Source organism: Microtus pennsylvanicus, chromosome 13 (assembly GCF_037038515.1).
Source record: "Microtus pennsylvanicus isolate mMicPen1 chromosome 13, mMicPen1.hap1, whole genome shotgun sequence".
Taxonomy (NCBI): domain Eukaryota; kingdom Metazoa; phylum Chordata; class Mammalia; order Rodentia; family Cricetidae; genus Microtus; species Microtus pennsylvanicus.
The window spans coordinates 41,028,017-41,053,932 of record NC_134591.1 but is presented as its reverse complement, the minus strand read 5'-3'; the positions used below and the strand labels follow the sequence as shown (position 1 = coordinate 41,053,932).

Here is a 25,916-nt window from a genome sequence, read left to right as displayed (position 1 = left end):
TGGATAGATAGATAGATGGAGAGTTACAAGCTAGTTAGTAAAATTGAAAAATAATTTAACTAGATATATAGAAAACTGAGACATTAAGCAGTAATATTCTGTTATGTTGTTTAAAGTTCTAGTTTTGTAGAGGATAATGTAGAATTCTAGAATTATCTTTAGTGTACTTTAAAGCTTGGATGCAGCTTTTATACAATAAATGGTAGTTTTGCTTAAGGAGTGCTCGATGGTAGGCAGGAACTGTGCTGAGAATCCTGTATTTCTAATTCCTTATTATAGGATGGCAAGTCTGTAAGAGGACGGCATCCTAACGGGGGTAAACAACCAGGAAGGCACATTTGTGGCTCCATGGTTCTACCCAGTTAAACTTACATATTGTTACTCAGGTTGTGAAACAATAGCTAGGTATGAACCCAATATGGCGCTCGGTAAGGCCAAATTATTTAGTGAGTTTAGTAGTAGAAATAGGAAGAGAAATCTATGTCAAATAAGATTGCTGCATAAGAAAGCCTACTTAAGAATAAAGATATTAGTACCTTTTAGGTTTTGTTTGCTACTGTATCGAGAACAGAATAAACTATATTTAGCTTAGAATTAGTAATATTTTTCGTTTGTTTTTGTTTTTTTTTTTTTTTCAAACAGAATTTCTCTGTGTAGCCTGAGATTTCCTGGAACTCACTTTGTAACCTGCTAGCCTTGAACTCAGACTTCTGCCTGCCTCTGCCTCCTAAGTGCTGAGATTAATGCATGTACCACCACTGCCTGGCTAGCGAGCAATCTTTTTAAAAATAATTATATTGTTTAAGAACTTTATACATGCATATATATAAGTTTTGACCAAATCTACTCTATTCTTCCCCTGTGGTTCCCCTCCCCCACTGTTCCTTTACAACTTCAAAGCTCATTTTTAAAGCCTCAAAGCGCAATATTTGAATGTCAGTGTTAATAGGGATTAACTTCCTAATCCTATGGAGTTCTATTGTTTATTTGATGGTCAGCAGGATAATGGTCCTCCAAATGTTTGTGTCCTCACCTCAAGAACCTGTGAATATTGTCAGTCACACTGCAAAATCCAAGTACGTTTGCAGGTCATCTTATCTGAAGAGGGGTAGTTCTGGATGACCTGAGAGTCCATGTAAGCACAGCAGCTCTCTGAAGTAGCAGAGAAGGGTAGAAGGATGAGTCAGAAAGAGACCTGAGCAGGGCTATCATGAGCTGGTGTGAGACGACTCTGCTGGCTAATGGAAGCTTAAAAGGTGGAGGGAAGGGGCTCTGAGACAGCACAGGATAGCCTCCAAAAGCCAAATCTCAAAGAAGAGGACTCCTGGAGTCCCCAGAAGGCATCTTAATTCATGGCAGGCTTCTAACCCACAGAACTAACTATAAGATAATGCATGTGTGTTGGTTTCAGTCTCTTTACATTTGAAGTATGGAGGCAATGGACAGCAGCAAAGAAGCAGGCTAGAACAAACAATTACTCGTGATTTATTTTACCCCCAAGACAGGAAAGCCCTGGCTGTTCTGGAACTCAATATATGTACACCTGGCTGCCTCGAACTTGCAGAGACCTTTCTGTCTCTGACTCCTAAGTGTTAGAATTAAAGACAGGTGCCATGCCCAGCTTGTGAATTCCTAAAATGTGTGGTTGGTGCAATTATTACAGACTTTGGAATGTTTATTTAGTTTTTAATTGTTATACTTTTTGTCAGTGAACTATTGCAAATTAAAGTATTTGATAATACACAGTGTTATCTGGCCAACGTCAAGAATATGCCACTGTCTGCTCCTACCTGACTAATACGTGGTTTGGTGTGTTGCTAGGTGACACAGTTGGCATGAGACTTTGTTTTATAGTAAGCTTCAATGCTATGTGACACGTATGTTAGGTTTACTCCATCACAAATGTAGAATCATGTGGCAGTATTTGATTTTAAGACTATGTCCAGTACCAGGTGATCGATGACCCTAGAATGTGCATATAAACATTTTGGAAGATTATTATGAAATATAACCTATCAAGGATAATGTGCTTCTCCTCCCATTCATTTTCTAACTTTTGAATGGAGTGCTTCATAGTGTTATGTAAGAAGTAACTGTTGGCATTGGTGGAATGCCTAGTTTGTGATAAGCATTGGCAGAAAAGGAGGCATTGGCCTCTCATGAACTGATTCTTCTTGAGTTAACTCCATGTAGTCAGTTAGCTGAAACAGTCATATGTTTTGTTTTTAAAGACAGTCTTGCTATGTAACCTAGCCTGGCTCAGAACTGCTGGCTGACCTTACAAATTCACAATCCTGTGTAATCTAAGCAAACTGACAATCCTGTGTTTGCTTCCCTAATGCTGAAGTTCTAGGCCTGTGACCCTGGCCCTTCTCACATCTGACTTGACTCCATGTTTGTAATGACATCAGTGGTATGTAGACTAAGTCTCTTGTTTTTTTCTGCTTAGTAACTATTGTGGATGAGGAGAGAAACCTTAAATGGCCAGACTTTATGCTTCAACTTCACCTTCAGAATGCAAACCCTGAAAGCTCCTATGTGACCTAGATTTGTTCTGCTCTTGAAAACACAGATTGCATTTGCCATGGTTCTAGTTTAATTTCTGTTGCTGTGATAAAAACATCCAGCCAGAAACAGTTTAGGGGAGAAAAGGGTTTGCTCCACATATTATTATAGGTTACAGTCTATTGTTGAGGGGAAGTCAAGTCAGGAACACGGTAGCTAGTCACTCATGTCCACAGCCAAGGGCAGAGAGAAATTGAATGCACCCCCACTGGTTGCCTGCTGCATGCTTATATTCAGCTAGCCTTTCTCACTATCAAGCAGTTCAGGGTCTACCCCACAAAGTGGTGCCATCCACAGCAGGCTGAGTCTTCCTACAACAGTCAACATGACCACTCAGTTTCCAATAGACCAGGATGATCTAGATAATTTCTCAAGTGAGCTTTCCTTCTCAGGTGACTCTAAGTTCTAGCAAACTGAAGATTAAAACTATCAGTACAGTTAGTAAACATCTGTGGTTATCACAGAATTTAAAATTTTATTTCTGACATAATTTATCAATGTTGTCTTGTTTTTGTTTTTATAATTTAATAACATCTCTTATTAGAACTGGTATTTTTACATTGTTCTAAAGTAGCTACAGATTAATCTCAGAATTGATTAGCAAGTAATTAGCAAAGGTGAATCCAGTGTTTAAAGCTCTTGATTTTTCAACTATAAGCTTAACTCATTCATCCACATGCCTCTTTAATTGTGAATCTGAATTTTTAAAAAAGAAAAACACGTTTCTTCCTACTGAGGCTTATTGACATAGCCTCTAATAATGTTAGTGTTAAACACATGCATACACACACACACACACACACACACACACACACACACACAGAGGAAAGAGAGAATGTACACATATGAGGAGTCAGTGGAAAGTAGGCAATAAATCCACAATAGTAACTATAGCATATGCAATAAAGATGTGAATAGTATAGATGTCATGTATTAAAGATTTAAATATTGTAGATCTCATATATTAAAGATGTAAATATTATATATTATAAGAAGATATACACAGAGCAATTAACAGTACAAAGTATTTGAAGTGGAAAACCCTACACTTCAAGTAATACAGGTAGCAGAATGACCTAGAGCAGTGGTTTTCAACCTGTGGGTTGTGACCCCTTTGTGGGGTCATATATCAGATATTTGCATTACAATTCATAACAGTAGCAAAACTACAGTTGTGAGGCAGAAATGAAAATAATTTTATGGTTGGTGGTCACCACAACATGAAGAATTATATTAAAGGGGTGTAGTATTAGGAAAGTTAGGCGATCTCTAGGAGTTTGGTGTGATAAAAAACAGAGACATAAAGGAGAGCCAGACTCTATAGTACATCATCGAATGTTGGTAAGGACTGTAACTTCCATCTTGAGTAAGATGAAAAGCCTCTGAAATATGTTGACCAGAGGTGAGATGTCATCTGAGTATTTAGCCTGCATTTGGGCAAGTACTGAAGTAAGAAGGAAGGTTAGGAGTTGGTTGCAGTCATCTGGGTAAAAGGTGATGGTGGCATGGAGTACAGCATCGTGTGGTAGACGCTGAGAAGTATGCCTGTCTGCATATGCTTTCAAGGTGGAGTTAACGTTTACTGAGAGAAGACAGAGATTATGAAAGAAGAATAACTCTTGGTATGGGCAAATAAAAAAATATTGTTGCCAGTGACTAAATGGGAAAGGTTACATGAGGACCAGGTTTGAGATGGAGTATTAGGAGTTAATATCAAACATTTGACTTTGGTTTCATAAAGCTGAAAGGAGACATCCTACTAGAGATATTCTTGAATAACTGAGTCTGGAATTCAGGGGAAAGTTATATATGGATAGTGTCTTAGGGTTTCTGTTGCTGCGAAGAAACACCATGACCATGGTAGCTCTTAAAAAGGAAAACATTTAACTGGGGCTGACTTACAGTTTGGAGGTTTAGTCCATTACTGTCATGGCAGAAAGTTTGGTGACACAGACAGACATAGTACTAGAGAGGTAGCTGAGAGTTAGTTCTACATCTGTCTCAACAGGCATCAGGAAGAGAGATGAGAGACTGGCCTAGCTTGAGCCTCTGAGGACTCAGAGCCTGCTCCCAGTGACACAGTTCTTCTGATAAGGTGACACTTACTAACACTGCTACTACTTATGGGCCCATCGGGCCATATTTATTCAACCACCACAGACAGCATACCCTTAGATTGGATAAGAAGACCAAGAACCTGCGTAGAGATGAACAAAGCCAAGGACTGAGCTCAGGAGCACCGACTGTGTCTGGACATTAGCAGGAGCCAGGAAGGGATGAAAATGAACAGCCAGTCAGTGAAGGTGGAGGACAGGAGAATCCTGTATCTCAATGCAGAACAAGTGAAATAGTTCATAAACGAGACAGTGTCTTTACCTTGCTATTCCAGAGACCTAGATGGACACTTCGTGTCTTTTCACTTGGCAACATTATTTTTTTTTAATTTATTTATTTATTAAAGATTTCTGTCTCTTCCCCGCCACCGCCTCCCATTCCCCCCCCCCAATTAAGTCCCCCCCCCCCTCAGCCCGAAAAGCAATCAGGGTTCCCTGTCCTGTGGGAAGTCCAAGGAACCCCCACCTCCATCCAGGTCTAGTAAGTTGAGCATCCAAACTGCCTAGGCTCCCACAAAGCCAGTGCAGTGCAGTAGGGATCAGAACCCCATTGACTTGGCAACATTATTACATAACAATAAATTCACTAAGCACAGCCGGTTCAGTGGCAGCAGTTTGCCAGACAACACTATCTGGTTTTGATAATCTGGTTGAGGCTAATATATGTTTGTTTTTTTTTCCTAGACAGAGTTTCTCTGTGTATCTCTGCCTGTCCTAGGACTCACTCTGTAGACCAGGCTAGCATCAAACTTACAGAGATCCACCTCCCTCTGCCTCCCAAGTGCTGGGATCAAAGTGTGTAGCACTGACAGCCTGGCTGTTCTTCTATTCTAATCTTAATCATCCATATTGACTTTCACCTCATACTGGTACACAATAAATACCCCTTGTGTGTGTATATATATGTGGTTTGCAGAATGACTACAACGTAGAGGCCACTAGAGAGTTCTAGAGTTTTAAAGTTGTGCTAATAGAAATGCGAATGGAGTCTTTATTAATAAAGACAAAGGAACCCAACCTGGCTGCCCAGATGGAGCTGTTGCTGAGGAGAGTTGGTTGAAATCTAAGACTGAATCAGCTATACCTAGATTGAGGCAAGAACTGCAAATCTAGGTCCAAATGGGCCATCGGGTGGACCAGTGAATACAAGCACTTGAGTAGGCCTCCTCCACAAAGGGGAGCAGAAGAGAATGTACAGCCTAAAGGCAGGAGAAAGGGGGCTAATTGTAGGAGCTATGTTCCTAAGCAGGTTTGGGGACAACATTCAGTACATAATTGGAGAGTTAATCTTAGAAAATCTATGACCATAGAGATGTTGTCTGTGTGTAGTGGGAGGAAAGATAATTAGAAATGAGCAGTCTAGAAACCTGGAGGCTGTCTGTTAGACAGATGTCATAGATCGGTGACACCTATGCCCCCAGTACAAACAGTAGCAGTGAGGAAAAAGATGGTTTAGAATGAGAGAAAGTTAGCCAGGAGATCATTGTGTGGTACTGTGTTACAAGAGTGTATGCAACAGAGACTGCAGGTTTTTGTTTGGTTTCCTTTGTTTATTTTGAGGCAGGGTCTTACTATGTAGCACAAGATGACCTTGAACTTGCTAGGTAGTGACCTTGAATTTAAGACTCTGAGGAATATTGGACTGAACATATTTTTGCACCACATTTTATTGCTAGATTGTCGAAACATTCACCACTTAAGATTTAATTTAAAGGACTAGACGATGGCTCAGTGGTTAAGAACTCTTGGGTTCAGTTTTCAGTACCCACATTGTCTCACAACCGTCTATAACTCTAGTGCTGTGGATTCTGATACCCTCTTCTGGTGTGCAGATATACATGCAGACAAATGCCCACATACATAAAAAAGATATAATTTAATATTCAATTAGTGAATTGATGAATCTATGCTCTAAGTAGCAATGGCTACTTGTATCTCAGAAAGAGAGACATTGTTTCTTTGGCAAGAGGTTTCTGGTATGATGTCCTCTTTAAGATAAACAGACGAAAAGAAAATCTGATCAGTCCTCCAACTCTTAAGAGTTAGGAGCAGTGGGAGAAATAGAAGGTGTTCTCTTTAGGACAAACCACCTGATTTCCTCTGGAAAAAGCAAACTATGAGCAATCTATAAAACAGACAAATCAACCAATTGAAATGTATGGCTGGCAATTAGATCTAATTCTTAAAATAAACCCTATGATAGGGTATTTGATGATGCTCGTGGTTTTCTAAATGTCTGTCTGATAGTGATTTTACATTCTGTGCATATGCATGCATATATCCATGTATAATTACATTTTAAGAAATATTCAGGGCATGGGGCAGAGAGCTGCAGAACCAACTTCCTGCGTATAGGGTGAGGGCTGTCTCTGCCCTGTTAAGGCAGCAGGCCTGGGAAGCAACAGTGAGAATTGAGTGGGTGGGAGGTAGGTAGGTTAAAATTTATTAAAAATAAAACAAAACAAAAAATAAAAGAAATATCCATTGCTGAGAAAAAGGAAAGCAAATTTATTGTGATTTGGTGATGAAAAAATATGCTTTATAAAGTTAGTAATTAGAACATATTTATCCTATTTTCTAGACTATTATGGAAATATTAATTTTAATGTCCATGTATAAATAAGAACAACACTACTAACCCAATAAAATTTTCCAGAAAACTCAAGCATTTCTTGGAGAAGAAATATGTATGATATTTTGCAAATACTAGATATTGTATGATTCCACAAGCTTTCTAGTTATGTTAGCATAATAATTTTTAGAAAACAACTGTCACCTGAAATTGAGCATTTACATGTACTGTAACTTGGAAATTCAAGTCATCAGTATTTATCAAGAGAAAGATTGTACCTTGTACAAAAGTGTTCAAGCAGCACACAGAATTGTAGAAATAGGCTCAGTAATCTTTTGTGGTAGAGAGATGAATAAGGGACTCTGGTAATAAAAGATAGGTAAACAAATATGGTGGATATTATATACTAGTCATATCACACAGCTGTAGCACACAGCAATATTGACTGATTCTCAAACAAGTTCCCCAACATCACATGATATATACTATTTTAAATCTAAAACCATTAAGATAGATACAAGAATATGAAATATAAACATGTATGTATATTTTGATATAGCAAAATAAAACTAAAAAGAAAGCAAGAGAAGGCTGCACAGGGTTCAGGACAGTGACTCTCTTGGGGAAGAGCAAGGGGAAGTAGGGAGGAGCTCTCTGTGGTTATATGGGAGAGATTGGCAAGGCCCTGCCTTATTGTCTGGATGATGGTTTTGTATTACTTATTGGGTTTTTATTGAAAACAGCAATCACCAAAAGAAAAGGCCATTCATAAACCAAAGAAAATGAGTGTCAGCAGTCCAAGATAATGATTACTACATTTTATACAACTGAGTTAAAATTGATGAAAATCTTACTCTATATAACTTGACAATATAAATATTTTAAAATCTTAATAGATATGACCACCAAACAGGGATGTGCATTAATGCTGATTTTTGGGTCACTCCAGAAAGATTAATTTTTTCCTTGAGTCTTATATGCTACTTTGTGTGTTTAGTGCATAAAAATGCATGTAACCTTACCAGCTGGACATTGCTTAGGGATTGTCTGGATAATTGCTTCTTCCTTCCATAATTAATAATGTTTCTGAAAAATTTCCTAAAGCACAGTATTTTGCATTTTTGTTACATTAAAAGACTGCTGTTATATGTGAATGACTAGTTGTCATTATATTTCTTAAAATATTTTTATAATTATTAGAAGTTACCTTTTAATAATCCATCAATTTGCCTTTCCTGCCAATTCTCAAATATGAAGCTGTTTTCCTAGGGCTCTTCTTTTTCCAGAAATTGTTACTCATTAATTAAAATTTTATTGGTTGAAATTTTGCCTTTTTTAAACTTTTAGATTATTCTAGTATTGATCCAAACTACTTATATTTTAAAATAATTTATACATTAATTTAAATAGTTTGTAAGTACTTTGCCAGATGCAAATTCATTAATCCAATTGTCACCATTATAAAACATGCAATCACAAACTGATAGGTATGTGTTGTAAAGCATAGGTAAAGATGTTCATGCAAGCTAATTGCCACTCGGAAGGTGGCCTGTAAGCTAAATCCCGAAGGATGTCTGAAGGGGAGGTACTAAAGGATGTACCTCAAAGGGAGGCATACCAGTAGAACCAGCCTGTATAAAGAAGCTGCAGTGGGAGAGTAGAGCATGATTTATAAAAAGTAGTGGGGCTGCAATTGTGGGAACTGTATTTGAGAAATAACAGAGGGGGCCTGATTAATTGGAACCTTAAGAGAGATAGAAAACTCCTGGCCCTGAAGCTTAGATGTGTGTCTGAAGAGAATCCTTATTCGGTGCCTAACTGCAGCTAGATTGCAAGTTCCCCCAAGAGAGGATCTGACTGCTCCTAGTCTCACACAAGGACAGAACAAGGAGGTATTGAGTAAGTTAAGAGTCCTTATTTGGTTGGCAATGCCTGGCATATAGTGAGGGCTCAGCCATGGTAGCTAGTTTTCGTGCTATAATTTGGTGTGTGATGGTGTATGCTGTGGAGTTAGAGGCTTCAAGAGATAATATCTTGAAGAGCAGTATCCTGTGAAGATTTGTGGTATATTCCAAAGGACCTGCAGCTAAGATTATTTGATTTCATCATTTCATTCCTGCCTCATCCATAATGGATAAGCACAAATGTGATTGGTAACAATAATAAGATCAGAAAAAAATGAGTTCGATAATAGTAGATGCTTTCACCTACTCTATCTGGTTTGTTTGATCACTTGATGCCTGTCAAAATAGCCTTCTTCAAACTATTTCTTTTAGAGTTCCTAAATAAAATTATCTTTCCACACTTCGTGTGAAATAGTCTCAATTTTATTTCTGTTATGGTCATTTGCTTTACATTTGTGTCTTTGAAGACTAAAGATTACCATTAGAAGTGTTTTCCAGGCCAGATACGGTGGTATACACCTGTAATTCCAGAATGTGGGAGCCAATGTAGGAAGATAATGAGTTTGAGGCAAGCCTAGATTCTATATGATGAACATTTATCTCGAGGACAGAAAAACCCAGGACAGAAATATTTGCCGTAGGATAATCCTCTTGTACACTGTGAAGATTCGTCACTCATCTGTTTAATGGACTTTTTTCATGTGCTTAATTTATACACGGTGTATTTTCTCTTAGTATAGCTTGTGAAGATTTCAGAGATAACAGCAATCTGAAAAGCAGAAATCTGAAGGGACGTCTACAAGTCGCAGGAAGTCAGAAACTTTTATAATGTTCTTCCATGCTTATGGTTCTCAGATTAGTTGGTAATCATTGTAAATCTGTTGCCATTCTACAGTATTATACAATATTGGAATATGAAATTGTAGCAAGAATAGTAGATGAGGTTGACTGTTGTGGAAGCACAGCTTTGTATTAACATCCTTTTTTGTTTGTGAAAAAGGTATCAGGTGATCAGCACCCCAACAGACTTTTTTATGGTGATGGAATATGTGTCTGGAGGTGAATTATTCGACTACATCTGTAAACATGGGCGGGTGAGTACTGTATTAACAACCCCCAGCCCCGAGCTAAGAAAAGGGAAAGGAAAGCATTGCAAGCCAACCACAAAGATAATTTTCAGTGCTTTAAATTGTTTCTGTAATAATGTCAACTGCACATGCAGAACATATTTTCTTTCTCCAGAGGCAGCCTTTTGAGATACAGATTTGGAAACCATATCCCACTTAATCGCCAAAAGATTCTTGTGCTTTTCCCAGTCTGTTCTGCATAAAATCATGCTGAAGTTTCGGTTATTTCCTTTTCTTAGCATTTTCATTTAAGTTCTGTTTTAGCTGGTTTTATTGATTCCCTAAAACATTGTGCATATTTAATATTAGTTGAAAATTAGACATCGTTGCTATTCAGCAAAGCCAAACCTATCGAATAATATTTTGAGCTTTGACAAAGTTTTGGCTGGTTTGCTTTGTCTGATTTGTTGGATTTCTAACCAGTCAATTCTAAATTAGCCTGCTTAGTTATATTTAGACTGGTTATGAAACTGAATGCATAATAAATAGATGTCCCAGATAGTCTTGATGCAGTTTCTTTTCTATGTGCTAGGTTGAAGAGGTGGAAGCCCGGCGGCTCTTTCAGCAGATCCTGTCTGCTGTGGATTACTGTCACAGGCATATGGTTGTCCATCGGGACCTGAAACCAGAAAATGTGCTTCTGGATGCTCAGATGAATGCTAAGATTGCTGACTTTGGTATGCTACTCCATGGTTGCTCAGAGCTGTGTAGTACCTTTAAAATGGACCAGTAACTCCTCTTACAGAGCTAAGAACTTTCCGTTTCACTCACACAAATTCTGTTACACAAAAAGGGATTAATTACAGTCTTTACTCTGGCTTATCTCTTTATTTAAATCCACATGAAAAGTACTGAGGTTTCTACAACACATTAGAAGGCCACATCAAGACAGATCTTTCTTCCTAATGAATGATACCTGTTTTGTTTTTTGGGTTTTCTTTTGGGTGGGGGAGCAGCTGGGATGAGAAAGGAGTCCCAAACTTGTTTGAAACTTTGTTGATATAGTGGCTGCTTTCCCTGATGTATATAAACAAGTGTGAAAATTTGTATTCAGCCGTAAAATCTTGGTGCTCCTTCTGAACTGATCATGGAAAGACCTGTAAATCTTAGGACAACATCTAATAACTTATGAGAGATTGGGACTTTGGTCCTCGTAAAAGACAAGGTAAAATGTATGTTTTTATACTCCTTATACTAAACAGACGCAGAAAGGCTTCCACAGTGGATATTTGAGGAAAAGATTGTGATCTGACCCTAAGAAGAAAGGGAGGGGAGGTGCAAAGTCAGTGCTCCATATTATATATAGGCTTTCTGTCTGTTTTATACCTGCCGTTAAACTAGCCTCACTATTTCGGTTCAAACTCTTCTAGTAAGTGGTTCAGCTAGAGTTTGGCTCAGTAGATTATTTCTGCTGTGATGAACCAGAGCTCTTTAGATTATAAAACTTTTCCAGGAAGTTGAAGCAGGAGGCCCTCCTGTTTGTGCTCAGCCCCACCTGAACAGCAATGAGATCCTGTCTCCAGGGAAACAGCCTGCTTATCAGCTGGAGCTGCTCTGCTGTATAATGAGAGAGAGGGAGAGCGAGAGCGAGAGCGAGAGAGACTTTCATTGTATCTCTCTGACTGGTCAGGAACTTACTCTTGTAGAGCAGGCTGGCTTCAAACTCACAGAGATCCACCTGCCTCTGCCTCCTGAGGGCTGGGATTAAAGATGTAGTGCCCAATTACAACCTTTCAGGGAAGACTTTTAGAAGCACGGTTTTTTGTTTGCTTTAGTTAGCAGTCTTTTATTTCTTCATATACAGACGTAGATAATATTTGGTGCTAACGTTTTTGAAAATGGTAAGATAATGTCAAATAACCTTTTTGTGAAGAGTCAGAATTTTCATGTAGTGAGGTTTATTCCACTTATTGCATGTGGTGCTTTTTTTCTTTTCTGTGTGATGATTTAAGTTCCATAAAATAATCTCTTTCTAGTCTAACAGTACTTTCTGTTACTTTAAACATTAGTGTGTGCGTGTGTGTGTATGTGTATGTATGTGTGTGTGTGTGTGTGTATCCAATCCAGGAATTGAACTCAGGTTGTCAGCTTTGCTCAAGCGTCTTGGCCTACTGAGCTATCTTGCCTTTCACCTTTGCTCTAAAATAAAGAAGATTTCTGAAGCATGGTTTTCATCACAGTTTTACCTATGTCTTCAGTATCCAGCATCTGATAAATTTCTTTTCTTTTCAGGACTATCTAATATGATGTCAGATGGTGAGTTTCTGCGAACTAGCTGTGGATCACCAAATTATGCTGCACCTGAGGTCATCTCAGGAAGGTAATAGCTTATTAGTGATAAGTAAGCTTTCTGTGACCTTGCATCCATTCTAAGAGCATTTGCTTATATTTTCTTAGGAAGATTTTTTTAACATAGTAGAAATAAATTGTTCATTTATTTTTATTATAGGCATAATAATAATATATATATATTTAAAAACTTCATGAAGGCATTGTAATGTGTACATGCATTTTGTTCAGTGTCAATGACTGAGACAGATCTGATGCAGTGTCTATATTCTAATGTAGAAAATGTCAAGTAGCAATAGGATTTGCTAAAATTTAAGCCAGTGTCTTTGCTTAATAGACATAGTTATTTAATAGTATTTCCACATACTTTACAGAGTCTGAAGGTGGTTGTTTTATATTTTTTCCTTTGGAAGAAAGAAATTTGGGTGACAGTATTATTTTAAGCAGTTAAACTAGACAAGTGACTTTGAAGCCCCTCACGTAATTAGCTCATTGGTATATCATAAAATATTTACAGAGGCTGTAGAGATGATTCAAGCCATTCCACAGTGGCTGGTGTCCAGTTCTGAAAGTTAACAGACTACTTTGAGAGAAAGTATTGAAACAGTGCTTACAGGTAGCAGCTGTGAGTATTAGTTCCTCAGATCAGACCATACACCTTGCCATAGAAACGAGAGCAGTCTGTCCTGGAGCTCTGGACACACAGGATTGGGTGTGTGTAGAGCCTGGTCCTCACAGACACTGTCTTCCAGCTTTAAGCCCTGTGGTCACAGGGGAATGGGTCTCTCTAGGGTAGTCTTTTATAAGGGCACCGACCTTCTTTGTGAGAGTTCCACCTCAAGGCCAGATCTCCTTATGATCTTTACCTCCTCAGACTGTCGGTTTGAGGTGAGAATTTCAGCTGGTGGATTTTAGGGAACACAAGTGTTTTATGAGCGCTTAGGTGATACAGCTAATGATGTAAATTAGGGACATCCTCTACTGAAGCAGATCGTGTGCTTTCCATGGAACTGAGGAAATGTGTTACCTCAGACCCACGTTTGACTGTTGATATGCTACTGGGGAATGGCAGGATGGTAGCAAGGTTAGAGAAATAGTGAGGGATGTGTGTGTGCAGACATGGGTCATCTAGAGCCAAACTGTCTTAGTCCACCCAGTTAGCAGATGGTTTGAAAGGAAGTAGTTAAAGCTCTGTCATATAGGACCTGAGCAGATGGCTCAGTGCTTAGGAACACTTGCTCCTCTTCAGAGGACCCATGTTTGATTTCAGGTACTCACATCAGGGCTTGAAACTGCCTATAACTCCCATTCCGGGGACTCTGACACCCTCTTCTGGCTGCAACAAATATCAGACACACAAATATCACACAGACACACATGCAATCAACACACTCATATACATAAAAATAAAATTTAAAAATAATTTTTTTAGAAAAGTTAATGTTATATAAGTTAAACACTGTCAGTATCTACCAGTTAAATATTTCAATGTCTCAGATTTTGTTTGGTGTGGACTAGGAGCAAAAATTTTGTCCAGTATGCATTTTCGTTTTTGAAATAGTTCTGAGGGGGGAAAAACACTGTATATATTATTGTATTTTTTTTTCTAGTTTTTGGTTATCTACTGTTAGGTTTACTTAAATGAAAGAGAAAGTGTAATTTATTTTTATTAGTTGGTTTGTTTTTGAGACAGAGTCTTACGCTAAATGGCTTGGGACCAGGCTGGCCTTGAACTCACAGAGATCCGCCTGCATTTGCTTCCCAACTGCTGGAATTAAAGGCATGTGCCATCATGTCTGGCCTGAAAATCTAATACATTTTAATTAGCACTTATAATTAATTTCTAACAAAAATAAGTCTTTTGGCAAATTTTAGTAACTAATTAGGCTCATTATTTTCTATGAAGAGTAATTATTGAGGTTTGGGAATTTCTGTGTATTTCATTGAAAACCTTAAATAGCAGTATATACCAAGTTGGTTTGCATTTTGCATGTACGGAAGCAGGACATTAACAATGGGGGGAATTGGTGCCTACAATGAGGCTTGTGTCATCCTTTCTCAGGCTGTATGCGGGTCCCGAGGTTGATATCTGGAGCTGTGGCGTTATCCTGTATGCCCTTCTCTGTGGCACCCTCCCCTTCGACGATGAGCACGTGCCTACACTCTTTAAGAAGATCCGAGGGGGTGTGTTTTATATCCCGGAATATCTCAACCGCTCTGTTGCCACTCTGCTGATGCACATGCTCCAGGTGGATCCCTTGAAGCGAGCAACTATCAAGGACATCCGGTGATTATACTGTTTGCAGTTCTGTATATTTTCTTATTGTAGTAACAGTGATACTAGAATATTTGCTTCACCTATGCTTCATGACACTTTATCTTATGAGAATTTTGAGGCCAAATGTGTGGTATTTGCTTGTCATCCCAGCATTTACCTAGGGGGGTGATTCAGGAGTATCTCAAGTTCAAGGCTGTCTCAAAGGAAAAGCATTTTTAGTATTTGAACTTATTATGCAAACCTGATTATGTCACTTATCTTTCAAATATTTTACATTGCTTTTGTGCTTATTAGCATAAGTAACAAAGCATCTAAGGCCTGTATAGGAAGGATGCAGTCTCCTAGAGTCTCATTCCTTCCCCACTGCATCCTTCCCATTAGACTTTAGGGCCTGCATTCTTCATTAGATTGTTTTGTATCCTGATTTCTGCATCTTCTGACCTGATAGCATTCCAGTCCTCCTTCATGTTCTGCTCACACGCCACCAGCTTAGTGAAATCATTTCTGGTTCCCTACACTGTATAGAGCTTCTAGTTGTTCAGCACATACCTGAACACGTGCCTTGTCCCCCTGTTCTCATACTGTGTCTGTCCTGTCTCAGCCTATCGCCTCTCTTGCATTATAACTATTGGGGTACAAATTGTGGTAAGATGTAGGTGGAGGCAGCTTGTTTGTTCCTGGCTGCCCAGACCACAAAATAATCACTCAGAAACTATATTATTTCCAATACTGTTTGGCCAATAGGTTGAGCGTATTACTAGCTAGCTCTTACATCTAGAATTAACCCATTTCTCTTATTTTATATTTTACCACGAGGCTGATGGCCTACCTGCAAGGTTCCAGCTGGAAGCTTGTGTCTTTCCCCTCTGGCGGCTACATGGCATCTCACTGACTCCGCCTACTCTCTCTATATCTCTTTCAGCCTGGCTTTACTCTGTTAAGCCATTGGCCAAAAGCAGCTTCTTTATTAACCAATGGCAGTAGACATATTCCCAGCATGCATCACTTCCCACATCATTAAGAACCCTTCTATTCACCTGCTACTTTACTACTGTTGCTGAGATTAGAACTTCAAGAGGGATCTGAAGATTCAGTTGTGAAAATTGGAGAACTTTGTGTTTAGATATGATTGATGAAGTAAAGGATTGCCTTTTTAAATCCTTACCACTATAAAACTGGCTTACCTTCTTTTAAATTTATAGTATCTAGTACAATGAAAATGCTATATAAATACAGAAGCATGATACATATTTGAACATGTTCAATTCAGATGCATGCCTTCTCTTCCACCCCTCCCCCACTTTTCTACATCCCCCGCCTTCACTTTTTTCACTGTACCCTTCTGCCCCCATATTTCCCCCTACCCCCTTTATGTTTCAGATGTTTGGTTTCCATCCCCACCTTTCTTTTGTCTCACAGGCCCCTTTCTGTTTCCTGGCTTCTAACCACACTATCATTTAGAAGTTAGAATCTTAGTAGGAGAGGATGTGGAGTTTTTGTCTTTCTGAGCTTCACTTAATGGTTACCTTACTAAGTTTATTTGAGAATATAAGTTTTGTTAAATTTTTGATCCAATAGTCACCAGTGGATTTACTGTGGAGAATCCCTTGATTGTTGAGGGATTGAGTAGCATACTGGCAGAAGTGATGTAGTGCCTCTACATGTTATGTGTGATTTTAGAGGAATGACGTGATGCCTCTACATGTGATGGATGGTCTTAGAGGAATGACGTGATGCCTCTACATGTGATGGATGGTCTTAGAGGAATGACATGATGCCTCTACATGTTACATATGCTTTTAGAGGGATGACGTGCTGCTTCTACATGTTATGTGTGATTTTAGAGGAATGATGTGATATGCATCCACGTGTCATGTATGTTTTTAGAGGGCTTTTGTTTTTATCTTAGGTTCCAAAGCTTGTTTAAGAAGCAGATTCTTCTGGCATCTTTCAGAAACTTTCCCCTTTCCCCCAGAGCCAGAATAAGTGTTTTGATGTGTGTATCCTGTGGCGCATTCAGAGGGCGGCTGGAGCGGTGGTTTATGCTGGCTGCTGCAGTTCTCTTGTAAGCAAGGACTTACACATTTAGGTGTCTCTTTCCTCCTGGCAGGAAACAGCTTAAGGGAGGAAGGATTTCATTTGGTTCAGTGCTTGGGGAGATGTAGTCCATTATGGTGATGAAGGCAGCATTGCAGACATGGGGAATGCCGGAAGCAGAGTCAATAGGAATGTGCTGGGCTATGAGGCCTAACCCAGTGACCTTCTTTGTTAAGTGAAGCTCCAACTCCTAACAGATTTCATGGACTTCCTAAGCAGCAGCACTAGCTGGGAGTCACAGGTCCTAATGCCGGCACTTGTGGGGGGCGTCCCGCAACTCAGACCACAGCGTTGTTTACTTTCCCTGGCCTGTCCCAGTGTCCAGGCCTCGTGCACACGAATGTACACTGTAGAATTTCTGCCAGATTCAGTTATGGAAGTGCAGCCACAGGGGAGAGACCTCTGTTCACAATTCTGTGGGATAAATACTTCTTCTAACGGGTCCGGAAGAAAAATTAGACATGCTAATATATTTTTACTTGCTTATGTGAGCCCTTGTACATTTATAATAGTGACAGGATTAATTCTGTTACTTCAAAATAAGTTTTCATATATTTACAGACTTTAGAAGAAAAAATGTAAATGAATCTGTTAAAGTGAGTTAATTGACCCATAGAAAGTGCTGTACAATCGTGATATTCTGGACTGGCAGGATGGCTTAATCATTACAGGCTAAGGCTCACAACCAAAAGGACAAAATAATGGCAACATTTCTACACTTAAAATAATAACTTAGAGTTATAGTTCTCACTATTTTATGTTTGATATTTCAATATGAGTATTTTTAATTTGATAAAGTATACTTCAACAGGCATAAAAATTAAAACTTTTGACAGTTGATTAACATCAAGCATTATACCATACATTTAACCTGTTTTGTTGCACTGACTGTTTATAGGTAGCTGTTATAATTCTCATTTTCCAACAATAAAACTGAAACTTAGGTTATGTCATGATTCATTTATATACCTGGTTGTTTCTATCTAAGTTACTTTAAATTAAGGACAGCATTTTCATACTAAAATATGCCATGTGTGGCTTATATTTAATGGTGCACTGTCCTGTTTGTCAAGGACAGTGAGTGTAACTTAGTTCTCATACTGCTTATACTTATTCACAGAGTCCCGAGTTTGATCCCCAGCACTGCATAAACTGGGTGTGGGCTGCACATCTATAATCCCAGCCCTGGGGAGGTGAGGCAAAGGATTAGAAGTTCAGGGTCATCTTTTGCTATGTAGCAAGTTCAAGGTCTGCCTGGACTACCTATAAATGGAAAAGTTTAAGTTTTAGTATCTCTTTACCTTTTTGATATTGAGGACCTCAAATAATTTTTTAGTGAATGATATACCAGTAGTTAGCATATGATAATTAAAATTAGAACTGAATTTATTTAAAAATCTGTTCATTTAAATGTCTTAAACAAACAAACAAAAAAACCTCAAGGATTTGATCTAGAGTCTTGCAATTCCTAGGCCAAGCACTCTACCACTGAGCTACATCTCTGCTCCCTTCCCCCATCTCCTTTTATATTTTATTTGACATAAGGTCTCACTAATTTCTCTTGTAGCTGAAGCAAGCCTTGAACTTGAGACTCTTCTGATCGTCCTCTGAAGAGCTAGGATAATAAGTGTATACCACCAAGCCTAATAGTAATCTCTCTATGCACTTTTATAAATGTTCTCAGTGTCTAGTTTAATCAAATTATCAATCTAATGCTCAATTAAATTCTTCATTTAATCTTGCAGTTTTGTTTATTTTGAGTTTTTCAAGACAGGGTTTCTCTGTGTAACAGCCCTGGCTGTCTTGGAACTCACTTTATAGACCAGGCTGGCCTCAAACTCACAGAGATTCACCCGTCTCTGCCTCCCAAGTGCTGGGACTAAAGATGTTCACCACCACCACCAGGCTAATCTTGCAATATTTTATATTAGTTGAAGTTCTTGAGGAAAATCTGAACTCAGGTAAGTGGCTGAAAAATAAAAGAGTATTTAATAGCTATCAGATAATAGTAATATTCTTTGATACTAAAGCAAAGCCTAACCTGCCAGCTTATAGTTTGTAATATCAAATGAGAAAAAAAATCAATTAACTTCTGTACTTTATCACACTATAGGGATATAATGTTTTACACTTTAAGTGATTCTTATATGTCTGCATACTTCTGTCATATCATTGAGAGATCTTGCATTACTGAACTATACAGATTTCTTACATTTCATTTTACACTATCAAAAATCATATTCATTATTATCCATACCAACTTCATCAGAACATTTTTAGGTCTTGAGAAACCATCAAACCCCAGGAGGCAGGCATAAAGTACTACACAGCATCTGGAATTTTGATTGGGAACTCAGATTTTATCACTGACCATAAATGTTGCTGGTTGTTTTCCTTGAAGTGACAGACCCACTTTGTTCATTTTCAAGGAAATATTCCAAGTCCAAATATCTGTATTTATTTAAGGCCTGAGATGAATTAACTGGCCCCAGGGTCACATAGCCAATAGCAGCAGAACTGGCGCTGGAGACCAGGGTTTTGGAGTCTTTGTGTTATATTGCCCCATGTCTAAATTATTCAGGACTTACTAAAGCATGTTCTTACAATAGTGTATATGGTGTTTTTCCTAGAGAACATGAATGGTTTAAACAGGATTTGCCCAGTTATCTATTTCCTGAAGACCCCTCCTATGATGCTAACGTCATTGATGATGAGGCTGTGAAAGAAGTATGTGAAAAATTTGAGTGTACAGAATCAGAAGTAATGAACAGTTTATATAGTGGTGACCCTCAAGACCAGCTTGCGGTGGCTTATCATCTTATCATTGACAATCGGAGAATAATGAACCAAGCCAGTGAGTTCTACCTCGCCTCTAGTCCTCCAACTGGTTCTTTTATGGATGACAGTGCCATGCATATTCCCCCAGGCCTGAAACCACATCCTGAGAGGATGCCACCTCTTATAGCAGACAGCCCCAAAGCACGGTGTCCTTTGGATGCACTGAACACAACTAAGCCCAAATCCTTAGCTGTGAAAAAAGCCAAGTGGCATCTTGGAATCCGAAGCCAGAGCAAACCATATGATATTATGGCTGAAGTGTACCGAGCTATGAAGCAGCTGGATTTTGAATGGAAGGTAGGAAATCACAATGTACTAAGGCTGTGTGAAGAGAATTTTTTTATATATATAAGTTTTCTAAGCAGTTGAGTATTGAGGTCCACATAAAGTTGTTTTTGATTTAGAAATAATTGTAGTGGACTTCATGTTTTTGATAGAAACGGTTCATTCTTTTAAACTAGATAACACACTATCAAAACATAATAAAGGCTAAAGGACTGTTGATGCTGGGAACATATTTTGAGTTACAGAATAGCATTCTTGTCCAAGTAATCAAAATTATCCGAGAAAACAGCCCACCTGTATCATAGCAACATTTCTGAAATCTGAAATCTTGAAAGGCAATTTCTTCTCACCTTTTTCAGGGTATTTGTTTTCTTTTCATGCTTTTTTGGCACACATGGTCGATGGTTATGGCAGATAGTATTCAATATATATTATGTTCTCAGGTCTGTTCATTCTGTCAACAAGCAATTTCTCCAAGTTGAGAAATTCTCTTATCTGATGTTTTTCATCCTTGGTTTGCTAGTTCTTTCCTCACTGCTGGGACAAAATCCCTGACAAAGGAACTTAAGGAAGGATGGGTTTATTTAAACTCCCAGCCTGAGGATATAGTCCATCCCAGAAGGAAGCCATGGAGGCTGGTGCTCAATCCAGACTCCAGCATATAAAACAGTGCTGCCCACATTTAGAGTAGACTTTCCCATTTCAGATTACCCCATCTAAAAAATTTCTCACAGACATGCCCAGAGGTTTGTCTTCTAGTTGATTGTAGACCTTGTCACGCTGACAGTATTAACCATCACAAGCCCTCCTCTGTCAGCTTGATACCTGACCATACCATTTCAGATCTGTTGCCTCCATCTCTTCTCCCCACAACCATGGCCATCTCATGGTATGAAATGCATTCAGCACGACTTTAAAGGTCCGTAGTCTTTAATGGTTCCAATGCTGTTGAGTTTTAACTGTCACACTTGATTATGGTGTATTTTCTTACTATCAGCATACATTTTACTTTTTCAAGTTAACATTTTGTTGCAGCTCAACTCTTTGGATATATATGGGGTCATTTTTTAAATTTAAGATATCCCTTCAACTGTTATTCTTTTCTTGAAGGTGATGAACACTTAATTTTTTATTTTACTTATTTTGTTTTTACAAGACAGGACAGGGTCTCACTGTGTAACTGTGGCTATCCTGGAACTCACTCTGTAGACCAGGCTGTCCTGGAGCTCATAGAGATCCACCTGCCTCTGCTTCCAAGTGATGGGATTAAAGTCATGTGCCACTTTAATTGGCCTATTTTAATGTTTTGAAATTAAGATAGTTCTTTAACAATTTCATATATGTAAGGAAAGCATTCTTGCTGTTCTCCCAACTCTCTATTCTCATATGCCTGTCCCCAGCTCTTCCCTACTTGTCCCTTTCCAGATCTATGACTTAAGGTTTTGGTGTGTGAGCCATTAAAGGGAAAAACATTCCAAATTTATCACATAAACATTCAATACATTTTAATAAATCAATTTTAATTTGCTTTCATTTCATTATTTTACATGATTAAATAAGATAACATTTCTTAAATAAATTCAATCTCCTTTTTCTGAAGCAAGTTTATTTAGTTAAATAAGATTTTGCTGGGCATAGTGGTTCATGCCTGTAACAAACACTAGCACTCCAAGAACCTGAGGCAGGAGAATTTTTATGGACTCAAGACCCTGTGTTGGATTCTGTCTCACTTTATAAGCATGTAAATAAAAGAGATGCCAACATTTTAACATATCCAGGGAAAGAATCTAGAAACTAATCTAACCCATTCTGAGAACCAAGTGTTGATGGAAGCCGTTAGTTTGTTCCCAGCTGCCCTGACCCTACATAATCACACAGAAACTATATTATTTGTAATACAGTTTGGCCAATAGCTTAAGCATATTTCTGGCTAACTATATCCTAAACTAACCTATCTCCATTATTCTGTGTATTGCCACATGGCTGTGGCTTACTGGGTGAAGTTTCGTCCTGTGTCTGTCTCCAGCAGGGCTACATGGCTTCTCCCTGACTCCACCTTCTTTCTCCCAGCATTCACTTTAGTTGTCCCCCCATACCACCCCCACCCCCACCTAGCTCTATTCTGCCCTATCACAGACCAGGCCAGCTTCTTTATTCATTAACCAATAAAAGCAACACATATACAGAAGGACTTCCCACACCAGCCCAGAATCTTTTCATTTGATCTGCAGTTTTACATTATTTTTGGGATATCATGCTGTTGGTGTTTTATGACTCTACCTGATTTAAGCCACTGTAGGCAGAAGTTTCTGTCTTGCCTTAGTCCCACAGCCATTTAGTCCCAAAGAAACACACAGAGGGTTATATTAATTATGAATTATTTGGCCTATTAACTCAGGATTATTATTAGCTAGCTCTTATAACTTAAATTAACCCGCAATTCTTGTCTATGTTTAGCCAATTGGCTTGGTAGCTTTTCTCAGCGAGGCATTCTCATCTTGCTTCCTCTGTGTCTGGCAGGTGACTGCATCTCTGCCTTTCCTCTTCCCAGAATTCTCCTAGTCTGGTTGCCCCACCTATACTTCCTGCCTGGCTACTGGCTAATCAGCTTTTTATTAAACCAATATGAGTAACAAATTTTACAGTGTACAAGAGCATTATCCCACAGCAAGCCACTAATATTTAGCTCTGTTATTCCTTCTGCTCCCTATTTATCAAAACTACTGAAGCAAAGGCTACTAAGATTATTATTAATACTCTAGAGCAAATCCATATCTGGGTTAAAGGCTAGACTCTATAGGATCTGAACTTTTACAAATGGTATTGATAGTGGGGTTAAATATTCTGAATTACTTGTGACATAGAAGAATCAAGCATAAATCCTTCTCTCTCACCCATGTTTGGTTTTGTTATTTTTTGTTAAGATGGGAGACATTGTGTAGTTTTAAGTTTTTATTTATTTCTGGTTTTAGGTAGTGAATGCCTACCATCTTCGAGTAAGAAGAAAAAATCCAGTGACTGGCACTTATGTGAAAATGAGCTTGCAGCTTTACCTGGTTGACAATCGGAGCTATCTTTTAGACTTTAAAAGCATTGATGGTAAGGAGGTTTGCAGGGATGAGTTCTGAGAAGTAAAACTTGGCACCGTTTGACCTGCTGTCACAATCATTTCAAAGACATGGTGGGTGGGGTCTCTACTTCTTAAAGTAGACCTAACAAAAATGTAGGTGAAATTAAATATGGAAAATGGCCTAAGATGGAAGCTGTCTTCAGATGTCAGCATTAGTGGAAGTGCTGCATCCTGTGTTGAGAAGGATTAGGGATGTTGTGAGTGATTGGTTGGTAACGTGTGATGGCTGTGGGAAGGGCGAGGTAGCGTCTGTTCCACTCCAAACACCGAACATCACAGTCCTTACTAAGCTCCCGTGCTCAGATTCCTTTACTTCCCATTCTCAGTGCAGCAGCTTCAGGGACGACTTGGACGAGTGCACTTGCTCCATTCACTGTTCTTTGATCTTTCAGATGAGGTGGTAGAGCAGAGGTCTGGTTCCTCAACACCTCAGCGGTCCTGTTCTGCTGCTGGCCTGCACAGACCACGGTCAAGCTTTGATTCCACCACAGCTGAGAACCACTCACTCTCGGGTTCCCTCTCTGGCTCTTTGACTGGAAGCACTTTGTCCTCAGCTTCCCCCCGCCTGGGCAGTCACACCATGGATTTTTTTGAAATGTGTGCCAGTCTGATCACTACTTTAGCTCGTTGATAATCTACCACTGGTTTCTGTCTTTCTGTTACTGCACTGTGAAAATCACATATACTCTTTAAATTAGTATCTCACTTTTGGGTATTACATACTCTGCAATATGAATTGATGTGAATATTCCCAGGTGACATGCCATGTATTGAAATTACCAGAAACACAGAAGTCTGGCACTTTGTTTACTTTTAGAACTCTATTCTACTGTGCCTATGATAAATTTGAATATAGGTAGTACCTTTAATGGATGAGTGCTGATGTTTGCTAATTCATACTTGTGAGTTCACTACACATGATGAGCACCCTTCACTGATGAACCAGCTAATTTAGGAATGGTGTGGTACCTTCTTCCCTCATGTGTAGTGCACAAAAATCCAGTTTGCTTTCTAAATTTCAAAAGGTGTTAGACTATATAGGCACCCAGTTTTCTTGCACAAGAAGATCAAGAAATAGAATGTGCTGATCAAATATTTAAATATAGAAATCTGAAAAGCCTGTCCCCCTAAATATTAGAAACCAAATTCTTTTTAATGGTTTCTGAAAATACTGCCTAATATTAGCCAGAAAGACTGTGTTTCTGTGAACAGGTGCCCAGTATCTAGACTTTTCAACATTTGTACAAGGGCCTAGTTAAATCCCACCACCACCAAGCAAGACAAAACCATGCAAAAATAGTACACAGTTAAATGAAACAAGGCAAAATAACAACAACCCCTTAAAGGAAATTCTATTCTGATCTTCTATTTTGTGTTTATGGGCCTGGGGTAGGGCTCACATGGGGTGGGAGGCCTGGAGGTTATGACCTTCTGACGTCTTCATTAATTCACCTGAGGTTTAAGTTGTTATTGATGCCACCTCCTTCCTCAGTAACCATTGTCTTTGTTCATTGGTTTTCAATCTTTTGTTCCCTTTCTTTAGTCTTTAGTTCAAAACCCTGTTTTGTCCTTAGGACCTTAGTGTACTTCCAAAGCTTATCTGCTGTGACCTTCACTGTTGAACCTGATTGGACAGGGAAGCCTTAAACATTTAAAGTATTTTTTCCTGGAATAAGTGTATGTGTTGTTTACATATATACATGTATGTATTGACACATCAGTGCTTTTAATCAAAAAGAACCAAACTTTTTTGTGCAAGTTTTTTTAATTTAAGATAAAATCAATATAAAGCAGGATAAAGTTAATTGATTATATTTTGTTTTAGTAAAAGTATTTTTAAATTATGTATAATTTAATAATATATTTATTCATTTATTGTATTTATGTTGTAATTAACAAATCATTGACCTGATTTATCCTAGGAACTATTAAGCTCTTGAAAATGAAAGAAGCATTGCCTTGACAGGTTTCTCTTTACCAAAAATGGTATATTTTCAGTCTACCAAGAAGAGCAATGAGCCTATGAGACTAAGTTTCTCATGTGTTCACCGAAGACAGGTTTATCTGTCTTTAAATAGCTTTGAAATCATGAGTTTGCATCATATCACATCAGATAATTTTGTAGTTCTTTTAGAAAATGATGGTCAATACTCATCACTCCAGTTTTCAGTATCAAAATCTAAAGGACCGTTTCTCCAATTTGAGAAAGAGGGTGGGTGTACAATTAAGGTAGCTTGTGTTTTTAATCTTTGAAAGATTGCCATCTTGTGGCAATAGATGGTAATTTTAGTAGTTATTTTAATAGCAATATTTAGTCCTGTTTTGTCTAATGTGTTTTATGGATGTGGCATAATTTTGACTTCTCCAAATGTGTGCATACCCCTTTGTGTGTGTGTGTGTGTGTGTGTGTGTGTGTGTGTGTGTGTGTGTGAAATACCTGCTCATAATATTTTCTAATTATGAATGGAAGGCTTTGAAATAAGGAAATTATTGGATTCCTTACCTCTAATTACAATATCCTCAACAGTTTTGAAGGCAGCAAGGTTGCCAGAATGCTCTCTTAGTCTAGTGAATTTGATGCTAGGAGCTCGCTCATAGCAAAACTACTTTGTTTGAATAATTATGATGCTAGTGGAGAACTAAAAATTATTTACTATTATCTTATTTGTTCCAGTGTTTTGTACCCAGATTGACAGTTGCCTATTGAATTTCAGGAG

General features: G+C 38.5%; 1 protein-coding gene across 2 annotated transcripts in view; it reads left to right on the top strand.

Moving 5' to 3' along the window:
• Nucleotides 1-25,010, top strand: part of Prkaa2 (protein kinase AMP-activated catalytic subunit alpha 2) — a 51,555-nt gene extending 26,545 nt beyond the window's left edge. The window contains exons 3-9 of one of the 2 annotated variants that reach the window (XM_075946982.1): nucleotides 10,156-10,249; nucleotides 10,815-10,959; nucleotides 12,515-12,602; nucleotides 14,634-14,858; nucleotides 19,577-20,081; nucleotides 23,042-23,168; nucleotides 23,592-25,010. In XM_075946982.1, the coding sequence (XP_075803097.1) occupies nucleotides 10,156-10,249; nucleotides 10,815-10,959; nucleotides 12,515-12,602; nucleotides 14,634-14,858; nucleotides 19,577-20,081; nucleotides 23,042-23,168; nucleotides 23,592-23,830 (1,423 nt within the window). In that variant the 3' untranslated portion in view covers nucleotides 23,831-25,010. The remainder of the gene's footprint in view (nucleotides 1-10,155; nucleotides 10,250-10,814; nucleotides 10,960-12,514; nucleotides 12,603-14,633; nucleotides 14,859-19,576; nucleotides 20,082-23,041; nucleotides 23,169-23,591) is intronic. The other variant, XM_075946983.1, reaches the window with a different exon arrangement.
• The last annotated feature ends 906 nt before the right edge of the window (nucleotides 25,011-25,916 follow it).